The following is a 16,840-nucleotide window of genomic DNA, read 5'->3' on the forward strand; positions in this document are numbered from 1 at the left end:
AAACTCAGTAGGTTACTGGTCGAAATGTAATGTTATGCACATGAATACGCTTGGCTCTGCTCTTACCCTGACATTTTCATATGATGGCTGGTTGTGTGTCGGCCAGGCGGCGCGTCCTGGCGGATCGGAATGCTCGGGTTCGACTGGTGACCCATTCTGCGGGTCCGGACCTGGCCGCCGAAGCTGGCTTTGAGCTCCACGTTGTAGGAGTGCGGGTGTCCCGACGCTCCCGAGAGCGATGAAATAGAGCTCACGTGAACCCCGTCCGTACCGCTCGGTCCCGGCTGAAGCACGTATAGTTTCCTGAAGCCGCTCTTACCCGCTGAGAGCGAAGCCGGAGAAATCAATAACGTTAAAGAAACAATGATGTCCCACATAAGCACAGCCATATCCACTGGAAGTGAAAGTGTTGGGAAAGTTTGAAAGAACTACTCTGTGCTATATAAACACACTATAGATAGAAAGACACAAAAAGAACTATAGAAGTGCAGCTCCACTCTGTCGCGTGTGAAGCAGTTGTAAACCCTCGCGCGCTGTCATCTATTCGCTATAAGAAAACACTTAGGCAAACATAACTTAAAAGAGGGGAAAAATGCTTGGAGTGAAAGAAAGTTTCAAAGCACGAAACGGAAATCGGGGAAAACGGGAGTCAAGTCGGCGAGAGAGCTCGCGTGCGGGCGATTTGAGCTCGAGCAGAAGTTTGAAAACTCTCTGAAAAGTTTGAGCGCGTGTGTGTGCAAGGGCAGGAGTTTGTGCTCGAGCTCCATATAGCCAATCTCCTGCAGACATGACGTCAGGGATGGAGCTCTTATTGGAACACACATGTGGGGCTGAACCCTTAAACCAAAGGCAAAAACGGAAGAACTGCGATCAGACGTATGAATTTGATGGTGGGGGTCGTCTGTAAACATGTCAGATAAGATATCCATCATAAGCCAAGCCTGTCATGTAGAGCACAGGCATCAGTTCCACTGCTCTATTCCACTACAGGGCTCTCAGGATATTAGATTGGGCATCAACTGGGGACTGAATATTAATATTGCCTACAAAAGTAACCAGAAATTCCATTTTAGCTATGCCTATGCACCCTAAGCCAGTGCTGGAATTAAAGCTGAAGCTCATGCTCATGTAAACAGAATACCCTAATTATGCACATAATTAGAGTAACCTTAATCACCGTATACAACCATATCTCTTCCACTCAGATCAAAGTGCGCATATGCCAAAGAGAAGAAGCCACACTTTGGGGGTATACTAGGAAACAGGGTTACTTACATTTAATTGAAATCTAACAAAAACTGTTACCATTTAAGATGTATTTGGCTCAGTTCTTACTCTGACACTTTCATATGGTTGTTGCTTTACAAAAGACATACTGATGGAATAATTTTAGTGGCTTATGTAATTAAGATGGTTGGGTATCCTAGAACTGGCCAACATTTCATATTTGAAGGCGGCAAAACAACAACAGCAACAAAATGGCAGTAAAAACACATGGCATTAGTAAGTAGCATATAAACAATTTGAATATATTACTGAATATAAATAATTCCTTACTCAGGTTATTGGCAGTTATCTGACTATCAACATGCATTGTATAGATACAGCCTTTGAAATCTATTTAGATTCTGTTTTTTGAGGATAACCTTCCCATATTTCCATCTAATCTGACTTACTCGTATAGAATTTCCCCTAAAATACCATAGGATTTGATATTAGCTATAATAGAAAATAGCTTGAAAGCTAGTCTAAGCCTCGACTAATCTATTGGATGGATTTAGAAAAACCTTGGGCCCTTTCAAGCAGATCGGGACACCAGAATGAGACCCTGATGAGGGGGGGGGGGGGGGGGGGGGGGGGGGGCTTAAACCAGTTTAGGCTGCCCTTGTTTTGAAGGGAGACTAACCAGCTTCACTCTTAAAAATAAAAGTTCTTTATTGGCAGATAGTCCATGAAGAATCTTTTAACAACCATGAAAACGTCCCATTGCACAAAATGTATAAAAAGGGTCAATGTATTATTCAAATGTTTACCACATAAGCAAAATTGTACTTTTAGAACTGTTAACTGAAATGTTCCTTAGGAAATTCAAATCGGTTCTGTCATCACCGTGAAAACCCCATTTGGAGAGCCTTATTTTTAAGTGTTGACTAGGCTGTGAGACCAACTTAAACCAACAAAGACCGTTTTTAAGATGTCTTCAGACCTCCCTACCATTCACAACATGGTAACAGACTTGCAAAGCCATCAGAATCATTCATTTATTCGGCTGATTTACTTAAGTGAATTATTGAGTACCATTCAGAAACACTTAAAGCATCCATTATGTTCTATGCAGTTATGTGATCCAAATGACTTTCTCCCTACAGCATACCTGACTGCTTACCAGCTCTAAATCTGACTTTGAGAGCCTTCTGCCCATGAACGGGGACCCTATGGCCTCCCTACACGTCAAAAACCGGATCCTATTAATACATTCAGCATCCGCACACACCCTCCTGTTTCAACACACAAATAGATGAACATGCCTCCATTCTTTCACACGCTCACAATTCCCTAAACTTAGCCGAAAGTCGCTGTCCTCCTACAGATGCTTGTTATCTGGATTACCAGAACGTCTTTACAGCATTACTGAAAGGTGACTCAGATACTTCCTTGGATCAAGACCATTTTAGGCCTAGACTGAGCTCAGCCCACTCTAGGATATGCGTGGGTGAGACGGCCAGAGAGACAGATAGAGAGACATGGAATACCATTCCTCATAAGCTTTGGAGTATTTGGAAGGAGATTTCAGACTGATTTATTGATTGCATTAGATCATCCTTGAGGAGAACCAAATGTCTTTAAAGAGCTTGTTCTGTTTCTACACAACCTAACAGGTGTTTTTAACAGTCCATTCTTATAATGTACATGCACAAACACTCTATTCTCTGAAGAATATTGCCAAATTAAAGTCATGTATTCATCAATTGATGATCTCTAATTGAATAAAAAGACAGTTCCTGCTACATCTGCCAAATCTAATGGCTAGAGTTAACCTAAGGAACAGAGAGAGACAGTGCTGTCATAAAGCTATTCTTGGGTGACAGCTATTTTTAGTTTAAATATAATGACCATCATAACTAAGAGAAGAGCAGAAGAGAGAGAGAATACAATATTAATGGCAAGACTTCAGTATGCTTTAAAATAGTTTACACCACACACTCAAATTCAATGGGGACATTTTTTAAACATGATTTATGGTATCATTCATATTTGTATTACAAACTTAAAAGTATTTAAAAGATCAATTGTGTCAAATCAACTTTTACAGCTATATAAACTGTTAAAGAACATAACGCAGCGGCATCGGGTTCTTAAGTTGTTCATTTGTGCGTGAGACGGCAGGGACACAATTAAATGATACAACAGTCACATATGCAGCCCACAGAGGGAGGACAGGAACTTCACACTGTATCAGTGGCATCACCACAACCCTGCGGGAGGAAGGAGAGCTGTGCTGGGGAATTAACAGTTTATGTAGCTAAAAATGTGCTTTACGAGTGTTGTCACAGTCAGCAGGACAGCCCTGGTGGGAGGGACGCAGATATCTTCTGTCAGCAACTCTCTACTGTAATACATGGTTTTCAAACACAACGTTTTGGATTTAGATGCTACCTGAGCTAAAGCATTTAACATTTAGACAACCTTTAGGACGGCTGAGGAGAGCTTGATATTTATTTTAGGCACATCTTGATTAGCTTCCAACAGCAGTGCTGCAGAGATGAGGCATTTTTGTAGGAAACGAGTTAGCATTTCCGCTTCTATCGTCCCAAGGTCAGGCATTCAGTTAAATGCCTGAAATAAAGTCTGTGGTTAAAACAAGATCAGGATATTTTCATATTTTATTCTACAACATAAAATATTAATAACACCTTGTGATTTTCTTGTAAAAGGCAAGTGGAAAAATGGGACTACAGAGGTTGTTGACAAAAACATTACAATGGCAAACAGGTACTCACTGGTGTTCTCAGAATGAAAGTTAATTACTTACAGAGATTCTGTAATGCTCAAATACCATGCTGAAAAATTACTGGCATGATGTAATGTCTCTGAGGACAGATGCAGAGAGATGTGCGAGCAAGACAGGAAGAGAGTCCAGATTTGTGAGAAATCAGATGGGTAAATATAAAACTCAGAAAGGCCCAACTCTGCAAACTCTCAATGACATATGCAGAGATATGCTTATCGGATACATACTTTATATACACTAATATTCAAAAGTTTGTGCTTAGTAAGATTTTTGTTTTTTAATATAATACTTTTATTCAGCAAGGGCACGTTTATTGACCAAAAGTGAAATGACTGTCTCTGTTTTCAACATCTGTTCTGTTGAGCACCAAATCAACATATTAGAATGATTTCTGAAGGGTCATGTGACACTGAAGCCTGGAGTAACGGCTGCTGAAAATTCAGCTTTGCCATCACATGAATAAACTACATTTTAAAATATAAAATGGAAAACAGTCATTTTGTAATAATATTTCACAATATTAGTTTTATTGTATTTTTTAACAAATAAAAAAAATGCAACCTTGGTGAACATAAGGGACTCATTTCAAAAACATAAAAAAAAACAGAACAAACATTTTAATGGTAATTTGTACATGTGATATTCTTATAAATCAAATATGGGGTGTTAAAACTTCAAGCTGTTAAACCACCGTTATAACCACCATTTTAATTTCAAAGGGCAAATTGCTGGTTAACCCCAGTTTGAAAGTTGCCCTAAATACATTAACCTAGGGCTAAGTTTAGTGTGGATAAAAAATATTGCTCAAGGAATTTATAGCAAACATTGTCAGTGTTTACATTTTGTGTAAAGTCTTTTAAATGAACTAAAACAACAGGCCCATCCAGAGGTAAAGGCCTATGGTCTATGAGGAGATATGCTTAATATGACAGCTGTAGGAAAGTCTTCCAGTTACAATTATAATACACAATGCTGCGAGTCTGTCCTGAGTCCAAGACTTTTTCATAATCTTGGTCACAGTCTCGGGAGCCTTCAAACTCCATCTTGACTCGACCCTTTTCTTGTCTTGCCTCTGACTCAACCTACTCAAGTCTAGGCCTAGACTCAAACTCACATGAGCTTGTCTCGACTACAGAACTGATGCAACGCATTTGATTTTGTGTGAACCTAGCTGTCAGTTGTCTCACATTTTAATCTACTCTCTGTGAATCCTTTAATATTAACTAAATCAACATGCACACAAGTTCAAAAAAACAAGCACAAAGATTAAATATGTAAGAAAGAGGCTGTGTATTATTTATTGGAATGAGACACTGTTGAACATAGCAAGCCGCAGGGACCTTAAAATCACATTGTGTGATCACAGGAGCCCGATTAGGGCAAAGACAGCTGGCCCTGGATCAGGTCATGATGACAAACAGCTTTAACTCAGTCACTAAGTCTTTCTTTTAGGTTTTTTCCTGTTGATTGAACAAGCGACAGAGGTCCTGAGGATTTCCAGATGGAAGTTTTGTTCGTTTAAAACTTAACTTTAAAAGTGCACTGCACTGTAAAAAAAAAAAAAAAAAAAGTTGAGCCAACTTAAAAGTTTAAGGCAACCAGCTTCAGCAGATTCTCAACTTCTTGTTTTAAGTTTATACAACAAAAAGTTGAGAAATTTCCTAAAAAATAAGTTGAGAAAACTAAAAAATCTGATGAAGCTGGTTGCCTTAAACTTAAGTTGGCTCAACTTTTCTTTTTTTTTTTTTTTTTTTTTACACATTGCGTTTAAACCAATCAAAGGGAGGAAGAAATCAGTGCTATGGCTTCTCATTGGCTGCGTAGCTGGGCACTCAGGTCCTGCAGCTCTGTGATGAGCTGCTCGAGCTTGGTGACATCTCCTCTGAGGTCATCATGGAGTTCACCTGTGGCAACATCGGTGTACAGTTGCTGAGAAGAGACAACAAAACAAAAAGTGAGAAATATAAATGGCAGCTGACAGATAATTTATAAAAAAAAAAAACTTAACATTACAACATATTTACAGATAACATGAAATCAAAACTGACACCATTCACTTAAAACATTAGAATGTCGGTCTTATTGTAAATACTAAGTCATTATTGATTGATTACACAGTAATTCAATATTAAAAAAAATTTCCGTTTGAGCTGACATCAATCTGACCTGCCATATATAAAGAACTTTTTATCCAATTAATTCCTGATAAACACTTCCATTCAAATGGTTGGGATCAATAAGATATTTTTAATGTATTTGAAAGAAGTTTCTTATTCTCACCATGGCTGCATTTATTTGATCAAAACACAGTAAAAATGGCAATTTTGTGAAACATTATTATAAAATAACTTTTCTACTTTAAAATATAATTTATTTTGGAGATGACAAAGCTGAATTTTCAGCAGCCTTTACTACAAGTCTACAGTTTCAAGTGATCCTTCAGAAATTATTCTATAATTATTCTAGAAAATGCTGATTTGTTTCTAATATCTTATTGTTACTGTATAAATGCTAAAAACCATTGAGCTGCTTAATATATTTGTAAAAACCCTAATATTTGGACTCCATATGTCCAAATTATTCAGGGCTTACTGTGTCCAAAAATACCCCCAAACGTCTGAACAGTATTGTATAAAATGTCCTATTTTCCATTCTAAATTTTCTCATGTCCTGTTTTGTTGGATTTGCGAGATTTGAGCACTATTTTATATTGACTTTATATTAAGATCCAATTCTCGTAATTAAACCAGTGACTACGACTTTTGCCTCAAACTCCTAATTTGCTGCTTACTAATAGTTAGTGAGGTAGTTGTTAAGTTTAAGTATTGGGTAAGGTTAGGGATGTAGAATATGGTCATGCAGAATGTGCGCTTTATAAGTACTAAAAAAAGCCAATATTTTTTATGATGCTAATAATAAAAAATATACACTTTAGTAAAGTCCCTATACTAAAGTGTTACCATGTGTGTAATAGCATTGAATAGACAGAAATTGCCAGAAAATGCTAACTTTTACAAAACAAATAAAAAGGTGTTTTATTGATAGCTTTAAAAGACTTAAGCAAAACCCTTAAAGCTAAAGACTTTAAGAGCTGAGTGTGTGTGAAACTCACTTTGGCTTTGGTGACCAGGCTCTTCAAACTGAGTCGAGCTGAAGACAGCAACTGTAGAGCCTCTTGAGGATTGCGCTTAGACCTGCTACAGCTGATAGAGACTGAGAGACAGAGAGACACAGACAGGAATTACTGAGGAGTTTCATCTCCAGTAGAGTCACGGCAGCGTTGGAACATTAAGCATCTGGATGCTGCACAGCCAGCGAGAGGAGACAGCGAGTGTCAGCCTGTTAAAGGTCACTAGAGGTCAGGTGATGCAATATCAAGGTCTGTAGCCTAATACAAAGAGTTGGTCATTATTTTTTGTGTCGCAGTTTTGTGTGCGTGTAGTACTGTTCACATTATGTGATGGATCACGACCTCTGAGCGACTCATGTTTAATCACTACAGCAACATCAAACACCATTAAAACTGTCATTCCACACACACACACACACACACACACAGTCACTGTCATCTATTCTTCACTTTTTTTTTCACAATGAAACTCATAATTAGCAGAGTCTCTAGCATCTCTAGCAGAAAATGATCATCAAACAGGGCTAACAGAACTCTAAAAATAACACACATTGTGTGTGCGCAGGTACTTTCATTTTCCTGAGAAGTTGCATTCCCAGCATGCATTTGTGTGCTGTTTACCTGCTATGTTTATCCTGCTCACAAATATGGAGGAAAGCAACAGATTCATGAGTATGCATATCTACCTCAGTGTCAAAGGCCACTCTTTTGCTTTTTTCGATTCTCAGTTTACCCTCGCTTTCGCATCTCCGCACACCTGTTTTTTCTTCCTTTCATTCCACATCATTTCCACTTTTGTGATTTACTTTTCAATTCCTTCTTCCCTATTTTTCTCTCCTTCTCCTCTACTCTTCTTTTATTCTTCCTAAAATCCCTTCTTTCATAAATTCTAAAATCTTTCATTCTTTCTAAATGATCATTTTCTTTCTAAAGCTTCTTAAATAACTACTTTTTTCTAAATTCTTAGAAAAGTTTCCCTTTCTTTAAAAATGTTTTTCAGAATTTTTTCTTTCTACATTCTTGCTGCAATTCCTTAATTCTTAAAGTCCCCCTGTAGTGAAAATCAAGTTTTTTTTTATCTTGTTTATTTGTCTATGTGGTGTTTTTAATATGCTTTTAGACAAACTATGTGCCAGTCCATTAATCAACACCATTGCTGAGTATTTTCTCCTTAAAACTGTAGTTTCTTAATGGCTGACCCAGAAATGCGGCTTGAAACAGCCCTCGGGTTGCTACGTCACAAACCAATAACCAATCACGCAACAGCAGAAAACCAAACATAAATTAGAGCAAAAACCCATGAAGCCGTGGTTTAATGTGAATTTAGAACCGCTTAACTTGCATTATAACCCGCGGCAATAGTGTAAAAGTAGGCCGGAGTCAGACCCACCTCTCCTGCATCGGCGTCTGCACTTCACACGCGTACGCTCGCGAGTATATAACGTCTGCATTCAGCCTTAAAGGCATTTTGAGGACACAACATCGTCAAGTAAGTAACTTTAACGAATCTTACAGTATTCACTGCAGTTGTCCGCTAGTAAAAACATAGTTTTATCAGTCATTATCCGTGTATGCCATTGTTTTGCGTTTACAACAGTTCAGTGGATGCTGCGACTGAGTGGAGGCGGGGCTAATTTACATATTCATAGATCCACTTATAGTAAATGAGGCAAGGGTGTTGAATTACATTCAAGCTATTTTAAGGCATGAGAAAATTATTTTCACAAGAAAAAACATTTAAATGTCATTTTGATGATCAAAGATAAGTTTTAAGGGACAAAATATTTGACTTTAATTTCTAAATTCTTTCATACTTTCTAAATTATAATTTTCATTCTAAAGCTCCTTAATTTTAATTATTTTCTAAATTCTTATTTAAATTCTTTCTTTCTAAATTGGTATTTTTCTGAATTATTTTTCTTTCTAAGTTCTTGCTGCAATTCTTTCTAAATTATTTATTTCTAAATTCTTAATTCTTGCTTTCTTCCTAAATTCTTGCCTTTTTCCTTTATAAATACTCATTCTTATTCATTTTTTTTTTCAAAATCTTTTTCTAAATTTCTGTTTCTTCCCTTTCTACATGCTTTTTAAATCATCTTTTTATTTATTTTTTCTCTTGCTTTCTTTGTAAATTCTCTCAATTTGTGTTTTTTGCTTTCCCCCAAAGTTTTTCTTGCTAAATTCAAGTCAATCCATCTATCCAGTTCTTCATTCTTGCTATCTCCATCTCTCTCTTTACCCATCTCATCCTCATGTTTCCGCCTGTTTCCAACAGCAGGAAAAGTGGTGTGATTAACAAGTGTGGAGCTCATTCACAACACACACACAGCTTTAATGCATAGCAACACATACATGAATACAAGATCTAGACAAATGCATGAGGTATACAACCCAGTGAAGAATGATTTTACATATGCTCACACACTTACCTCACCCTAATATCGATCGATCAATCCTCCCCAAACACACACACACACACACACACACACACAGGAAGCAGACCAGACTAAGTGGGAAGGGATGGAGGCGTGTGAAGGGTTCTGCTACATTTGCAGAGCCGCCCCCTTTATAAATCATTAAGATCAACAACAAACAGCCTGCATACTCAAGGACAAGCTGATGGAGAGAGTGTGTGAAATGAAAAAAAAAAAAAAAAAAAAGAGGACAGATGCTAAAAAGATGGCAAACGAACATTCGAGCGGGATCATGATTCGGTTGGACAAGTTTGTCCATATTCAATGCCAGCTGAGAATAAAATGATGTGACAGTTTGATTTTTAAGATTTGTTAGAAACAGAGAAGTAATTGCTATTCAACCCAAAACCTGTGCTCTGTCCCAACTGATGTTTAATTCAACACACGCCTAATGAGACACACACAGACAAAAGCAAACCCATCTGGTAAACACACACAGGCACGAGCCCACACACACAAACAGAAATCTGTCTCTGGTGGAGGTCAGAGGGGTAAAAGGCTTGTTTGTCGTTCTTGCTCCTGCTCCTTGTTCTCAATCCATCAGCCCTTTCAGACTCTCTCTACGTTCACGCACTGCCACATTAGCCATGATAGAGTGACTCTCTGAATGAGTGCAGGACCATGATTCTGTATGTTCCTCTCAAATGGCCTTGTGAAAGAGAAAGGGAAAGCATGGCCGTGTCTGTGTGCATGTGTGTGTGAAGTCTCACCATTAGCCATATCTCTGGCACCCTTCACCACAGATCTGAAGTTGCCCATGTCTTTCTCCCAGCCAGCTGCCTGCGTCTCACACCGATGTGCTTTACTCAGAAACTGCAGTGCCTACAAACACACACAAATGCAGTTAGACTACAAGACCAAACCAGATGTAAAGTAATAAAACGACAACCAATAAAAGCTACTGCATGTCTTCCATGTAAAATTGAGTCTAGATTATTTTGAGTTTGTAAATTGATATATTTTCTATAGGTGCAGCACAATGCTAGGAAGTCCACTGCAAAATGTTAATGGTGAAAGTTTGTACTCTTTAAGCTAAATCGACATTCATGCGTTCTATCCAAAAAGACTTACAGAGCATTCAAGATATACATTTCACCAGATGCATGTTCCCTGGGGATTGAAAAACTTACTCTATTAAACCATTTTATTTAAAAAAAAAAAAAAAAAACTTAAAATCAAATTTATTAATGACAAAATAGATTAGGGAACACTCTTTGCTTGAAAACCTTGGTGTACTGTAGAAAATAACAGATGCTTTTTTGTTTGGGTTAAGTTACTGAATATAGAAATAACAGTTCAAGGCAATTCTTGGAAAAATAAATATAGCTGATAGCCTTGTGGGCAGCGTGCTGACATATAGCGCCATTGCGCTACGGGCGTCCAGAGTTCGAATCCTGGCTCGAGGACCTTTCCCAATCCCAGCCCCCTCTCTCTTTCCCACTTTGCTTCCTGTCATTTCTACACTATCCTATACTAATAAAGTAAAAAAACACCCAAAATAAATCTTTAAAAAAATATATAAAAAACACCTTTTCGTTGTCGTCTACATTGTTGCTATTGCCATCGCCATAGAGACGAGCGTACTGCTTCCATATTTGGGCGTCTGTGCTGCAGCGGGCAGAGACTCGACCAAAGAGTTCCTGCAGTTTGGCTTTATGATTGGAGGCCTGTTCGCCACGGTGATCTGTCAAATTTTCCACTACCGAACGCACCAGGATTTCCAGCACCTGATGGGGAAAAAAAGAAAAAGGGTAACATTTTATTTTAAGGTTTCCTTATTAATAAACATGCTACATGCATTTACTTTTATAATAACAATAAATTATGCACAATTACATGCAAGTAACCCTAAACCAAACCCTAATCCTAACCATATAGTAAGTACATGTAGTTCATTAATATTACTCAGTAATTAAATGTATAATTACACTGTAACAAGGACACCTTAAAATAAAGTGAAACCAAAGAGAAATGTACTAAATGCCAGAAAAAAACCTTACTTTTCAGTAGTGTAAAACTGGCTGCTGTTTAAACTCAAAAACCAAACATGAATATCTAATCTGAAAACTAATCTAGGGTTGACATTCACCTTCTACTGTGCCTGATCCAACCTCACCTGACCTAACCTTAGCTATGAGGTCAAAACACAAATCTCTTCACCTCTGCATTCTTTGATGTTCCTGGCTTGTACTTCGCTTTATTTTTTAACTTTCTTACATTTACACTCTAACAACCGTGTTGATGTTGCTTTTCTCTCTTTCCACCCTCTGTTCCCTAACATTTATTCTGTCCTGACCATGTGACAGCCTAACACTACTTAGATTTCGGCTCACACAGTTTCTGAAGCATGTCTCTCTGTTTGCCTGCCTCTACTCGGACTGACAATTTTAATAAAAATGAGGCACACACTTACCTGTGAGTGTGTTACAGTTTAGTTTGAACAGGCAAATTGCAAATATATGATTAGTAAAGTAAACAATGAAACTTTAAGCCAAATCATACCCTTATAACATAAGAAAGAGAAAGAAAACAAAAGAAAGAAAGAAAAAAGAGAGAGAAAGAAAGAGAAAGAGAGAGAGAAAGAACACTATTTTTACAGCCTTCTGAATTATGGGGACACCGAAAGTGTCCTCATAAACCACCTTCAGATTGTAATACCCATGTCATTATACAAATTTGTGTCCTTATAAACCACACAACGACACACACACACACACACACACACTACATACCACCAACAGAGCTGGTAGATTATAGGCGCTGTTCTCACTCAACCACACAAACAAATGCAGACACACTCCAGAGTCTGTACATGTGCCAGAGAAACCAGGAAGAGCCAAAAAGTTCAGACTTGACCTTCCTGAGGAGAGACCCCCTCATATGATTGTGAAGCGCTTTGGGTGCACAGCAATACACAACGAAATCGCTATATAAACGCCTCAAACCCTTATTCATTCATTGTCTGGAGAAGTGTTTTTATGTCTCTCTCTCATACACTTACTCAGAAATTGCAGTTTATACCTGGATGATATATAATTGCATTTTGATCAACTTTGAGCTTTTTAATTAAAATAAAATGAATAAAATATTTAAAATAAAACTTGGTTACAAGTGTTGTTCTAATGTGTTCGAGTCTGTTTGCACTTGCATGTAGTGCAGTCTAATTCGGATCACTAGAAACTGATGTTAATAGCAGGGTCTAAGAAGCCTTCAGTGAAGTGTGACTAGTCTGAAGTGTCTGATTCCCAGGAGTAAAGCTGTTAAGAGTGAGTGAGTGAGTGAGTATGTACATGTGTGTGTGTGTGTGTGTGTCACAGAGACAGAGAAGGCTTTCTCCTCAAACTCCAAAATCTAAACTAAGCACACCACACCCTTAAACTTCACTAAACTACCAGAATACTTGACCTGAATGCTGGGTTCCACATTCGTGTGTGTACGTGCGCGCATGTGTGTGTGTGAGAGAGTGAGTGAGAGAGAGAGAGAGAGAGACAGACATTAATCACTGCCCTCACACAGTGTTCCACATGTGTTTGTGTGACTGCATGCTCTGTAACTAACAAGCTCCAAACTACACTGTAATTACTAAAGCAGAACCAGAATTTGTGGTCATTAACTTTTTGTGTGTGTGAAAAGGAGAGGGGTGTTTTTGCTTATGCACAAGTTTGCCTAGTTCCATTAAGTAGTAACATGATCATAAATATAATAAATAATAATAAAGAGGGTCATATGATTTATATTTATACTGTTTTAAATGTGGGGTCAATTTTTTTTTGATCAATGCTTTATTTATTGATTAAAAGTACTGTAAAAACAGTAATATTCCAAATTATTATTACAATTTAATCCGTTTCCTATTTTAATATTTAATATGCAATTTATTCCTTTGATGGCAAAGTTATTGTACTTATTTTATCAATAGGTTTTTGAGAAAGTAACTAATTACAGCAGCTTTCATCAGCCATTATTCCAGTCTTCAGTGTCACATGACCCTTCAGAAATCATTCTAATATGCGGATTTGCTGCTCAAGAAACTTTCAGTACTACCAGTGTTGAAAACAGATGTGATGTTGCGCTTAATATTTTTGTGATGACTGATACATTTTTTAGGATTCTTTGATGAACAAAGTTCAAAAGAAAAACATTTATTTGAAATTAGTGCTGTCAAACGATTAATCGCATACAAAATAAACGTTTGTTTACATAATAAATATACATAATATATGTACTGTATGTGTGCTGTGTATATATATATAAATGCACACACATGCATGCATATATTTCAGAAAAATAGGTTAATATAATAAATATATTTATTTATAATATAAATTATATGAATATAAATAGACATGTAAATACATGTAAATATTTTCAAAATATATACTTTACGTGTGTATATGTATACATAATAAATATACACAGAACACACATATGCAAACAAAAACTTTTGTATGCGATTAATCGTTTGACAGCACTATTTGAAATACAAATAATTTGTAACAAATGTCTTTACTGTCACTTTTGATCAATTTAATACATCCTTGCTAAACAAAAGTATGAATTTCTTATATATTTTTTTCAATTCTACATTAATTTTTTATAGTTTTGTTATGTACTCATTCCATTATCAGGAATAACGAGGTGGGCAAAGTTCTTGATGCCATTATTTACAAAACTGGTTACTTCTATTAATATGATTTGTATGCTTTACTGTGAATTGTTTACTAAGACCATAAAAGTAATACAAATACTATATGATGGTGTGTTATGATTGACAGCTTCACCAAAGATGACTTATGATGTCACACTCTAAGCATTGCAGAGCACTTCAGTTCACTTCAGAAGCAGTGTTGTTTCACAAGATGAAAGAGGGAAAACTGACCTCAATTTACTTTACATTTGTGTGTGCTTGTGTGCAGCAATGACAACGACGGCACTTGAACAGACAGAGAGAGAACGCGAGAGACATGCAGCGATGTGTGTGTGTGTGTGTGTGTGTGTGTGTAAGTACACTCAGTCAAGACTAATGTTCACACTTTAACTGCAAAGACTGACAGAAAGCAACTTCATCCGAGCAAACAGCCTCCTCACAGACCAGTCTGTGTTTTATGCGGACCACATGTTCTCATGACAGTGTATCTGTGTGGTCACATCGTTCACGAAAACATGAAAATATACAGCACACATTCCTGAAGTAAAAGTTCATCCGTCATCGCCTTTCTATTTCCTTACAGCTATCACTTTTTCATCTTCATAATACCATCTCTCCTGATTCTTTCATTCACCTCTGAACCCCTTCAGGCTGTTCAGCAGATGTGCGGAGATCTTTGTCACCCAAGTCAGTGGTGTAATATCTGGAAACTCTCCTCAGACTTTTCCTCCAAAGGCTTAGCCTCTGAAATCTCATTTTTCACCCTAGAGATCCTGATAACCACATTTCTACCTCAAACTATTTGGTCATCAGCCATCATCTCAACACCACATGATAAAAAAAGCTCATATACTGATGAAAATTTAAAAAGTAAAATATCTTTGTTTTTTTTATAAATAGGGGTATATGATTATACTAATCTATATACACTCTACATTTAAAAAATATTGGGTCATTTCTTTTTTAAAGAAATTCAGATTTTTGTTCAGCCAGTATTAACATGGCATTAAACTGATGAAAAGTGACAGTAAAAGGCATTTATGTTACAAAAGATTTCTATTGAAAATACTGTTCTTTTGAACTTTTATTCATCAAAGAACCATTCTAGAGAATTAGAATGATTTCTGATGGATCATGCTGAAAATTCAGCTTTGCCATCAGAGGAATGCATACATTTTTAAAATATATAAAAACAGAAATAGTTCTTTTGAACTGCAATAATATTTCACAGTATAAATGTTTTAACTATTTTTGATCAAATAAATGTAGCCTTACAGTAGTAAGCAAGAGAGACCAAGGTAGCATTTTATTTATTAATTAATGCATTTCAGGGCAGGCAAAGTTTTGTTTTATTGCTTACATTTAGATAAAATGCGTTACACACACACACACACACACACATAAAAACATTATAAAAAAAATACTAAAACTCATTTTTGCACCCATTAATCCATCCATTTTAAAATTCATCTATACACACAAAATTATAAAAATAATAAAAAAGTCTGGTATGGTATCTGTGGCCGTCTGCTGCTGCTGATGTGGAACATGTGAAATGACTAAACGGGCTAACTGCATAAGACTCCGCCCCCTCGTGAAGGGGGAAGTGATACGTTACAGTGGAAATTGAATGGGTGTCTGGGTGTAACTCCTGCACGATCCCCTTACATCATGAAATTAAGGAGAGAGGTAATACTCTCCTGGGAGAAACGAGGGAATGAAGAATGGTACTGAGAGAGATGGAGGGAGAGAGAGATAAGAGGATACTCGATCCATCTTTTTTTAGCTCGGGATGAGGGAGGATGGTCTCTCTTTTCTCCGTCTCTGAGGAATGTGAATTAATGGGTGGGATCAATGACAGAGACTGGTCTTATGACTGTATACCAAGATGTTCGTACACATGCACAGCATTTTCTCATCTAATTTCCCACTCTGAAGGGTTTCTGTATGGAGAGAGAGATGATGAAGGGAGTAAAATGAACAGTAGAGAGTGAGTGATGATTTTGAGTCCAGCCAAGCGTGCAGATCCCAATTACCGTCTGAAACTCTCACAGGGGATTGAGGCGAACGCTAGCGATGACCTTTTCAACTTTTGTGCTTTCACATCACAACTTTTAATTGATGAGCTACTAGCCGGCTGAAGGGGGAAAACGGGGAATGAAGTTGAAAGTGACTATGTAAGTAGGGATAATGTTTAAGTGTACAGCCTACTAATTTAAAACATACTTAGAAGGCAATCAAATCATTTCAAAACATGGTTGTGTGTGAAAACAGCTGTGGGATGCCATCCGGAAATGGGATTGTTCCCCTGTGACCGTAAACCCCAACACTTCCAACATCTGAACATTTAGAGCATCAGTTTTTTTGTTTTTTTAATGGATGTCTGTTTCCGCATCCAAGTTAAAAAAATAAAATAAAAAGTAATTGTAAAATGAAGTTTAAAATTAGAATGAAATTGCTAGAATTGTTCGCAATGACGTGAAATCAAGTCAAACTGCAAAAAATAAGATGTAACATGACAAGATGGAATAAAAAGTAAAATGAAAAATATTTACTTTTTGCAACAAATTATTTGA

At 37.1% G+C, this 16,840-nt stretch overlaps 2 protein-coding genes across 7 annotated transcripts in view; both read right to left on the reverse strand.

Moving 5' to 3' along the window:
• ltbp1 (latent transforming growth factor beta binding protein 1) overlaps nucleotides 1-738 on the reverse strand; it is a 79,302-nt gene extending 78,564 nt beyond the window's left edge. For all 6 annotated transcript variants that reach the window (XM_079386672.1, XM_079386674.1, XM_079386670.1 and 3 more), the window contains exon 1: nucleotides 67-738. In XM_079386672.1, coding sequence (XP_079242798.1) covers nucleotides 67-389 — 323 coding nt within the window. In that variant the 5' untranslated portion in view covers nucleotides 390-738. The remainder of the gene's footprint in view (nucleotides 1-66) is intronic.
• A 5,030-nt stretch (nucleotides 739-5,768) lies between these two features.
• The window catches only part of LOC306850662 (tetratricopeptide repeat protein 27-like), a 78,230-nt gene continuing 67,158 nt past the window's right edge, over nucleotides 5,769-16,840 (reverse strand). Inside the window, exons 17-20 of the mRNA XM_079386423.1 lie at nucleotides 11,146-11,343; nucleotides 10,327-10,438; nucleotides 7,125-7,225; nucleotides 5,769-5,941 (exon numbers count right to left, since the gene is read on the reverse strand). Of these exons, the coding sequence (XP_079242549.1) occupies nucleotides 5,822-5,941; nucleotides 7,125-7,225; nucleotides 10,327-10,438; nucleotides 11,146-11,343 (531 nt within the window). The 3' untranslated portion in view covers nucleotides 5,769-5,821. The remainder of the gene's footprint in view (nucleotides 5,942-7,124; nucleotides 7,226-10,326; nucleotides 10,439-11,145; nucleotides 11,344-16,840) is intronic.

The sequence above is a fragment of the Barbus barbus genome (genome assembly GCF_936440315.1).
Source record: "Barbus barbus genome assembly, chromosome: 30".
Classification (NCBI taxonomy): Eukaryota; Metazoa; Chordata; class Actinopteri; order Cypriniformes; family Cyprinidae; genus Barbus; species Barbus barbus.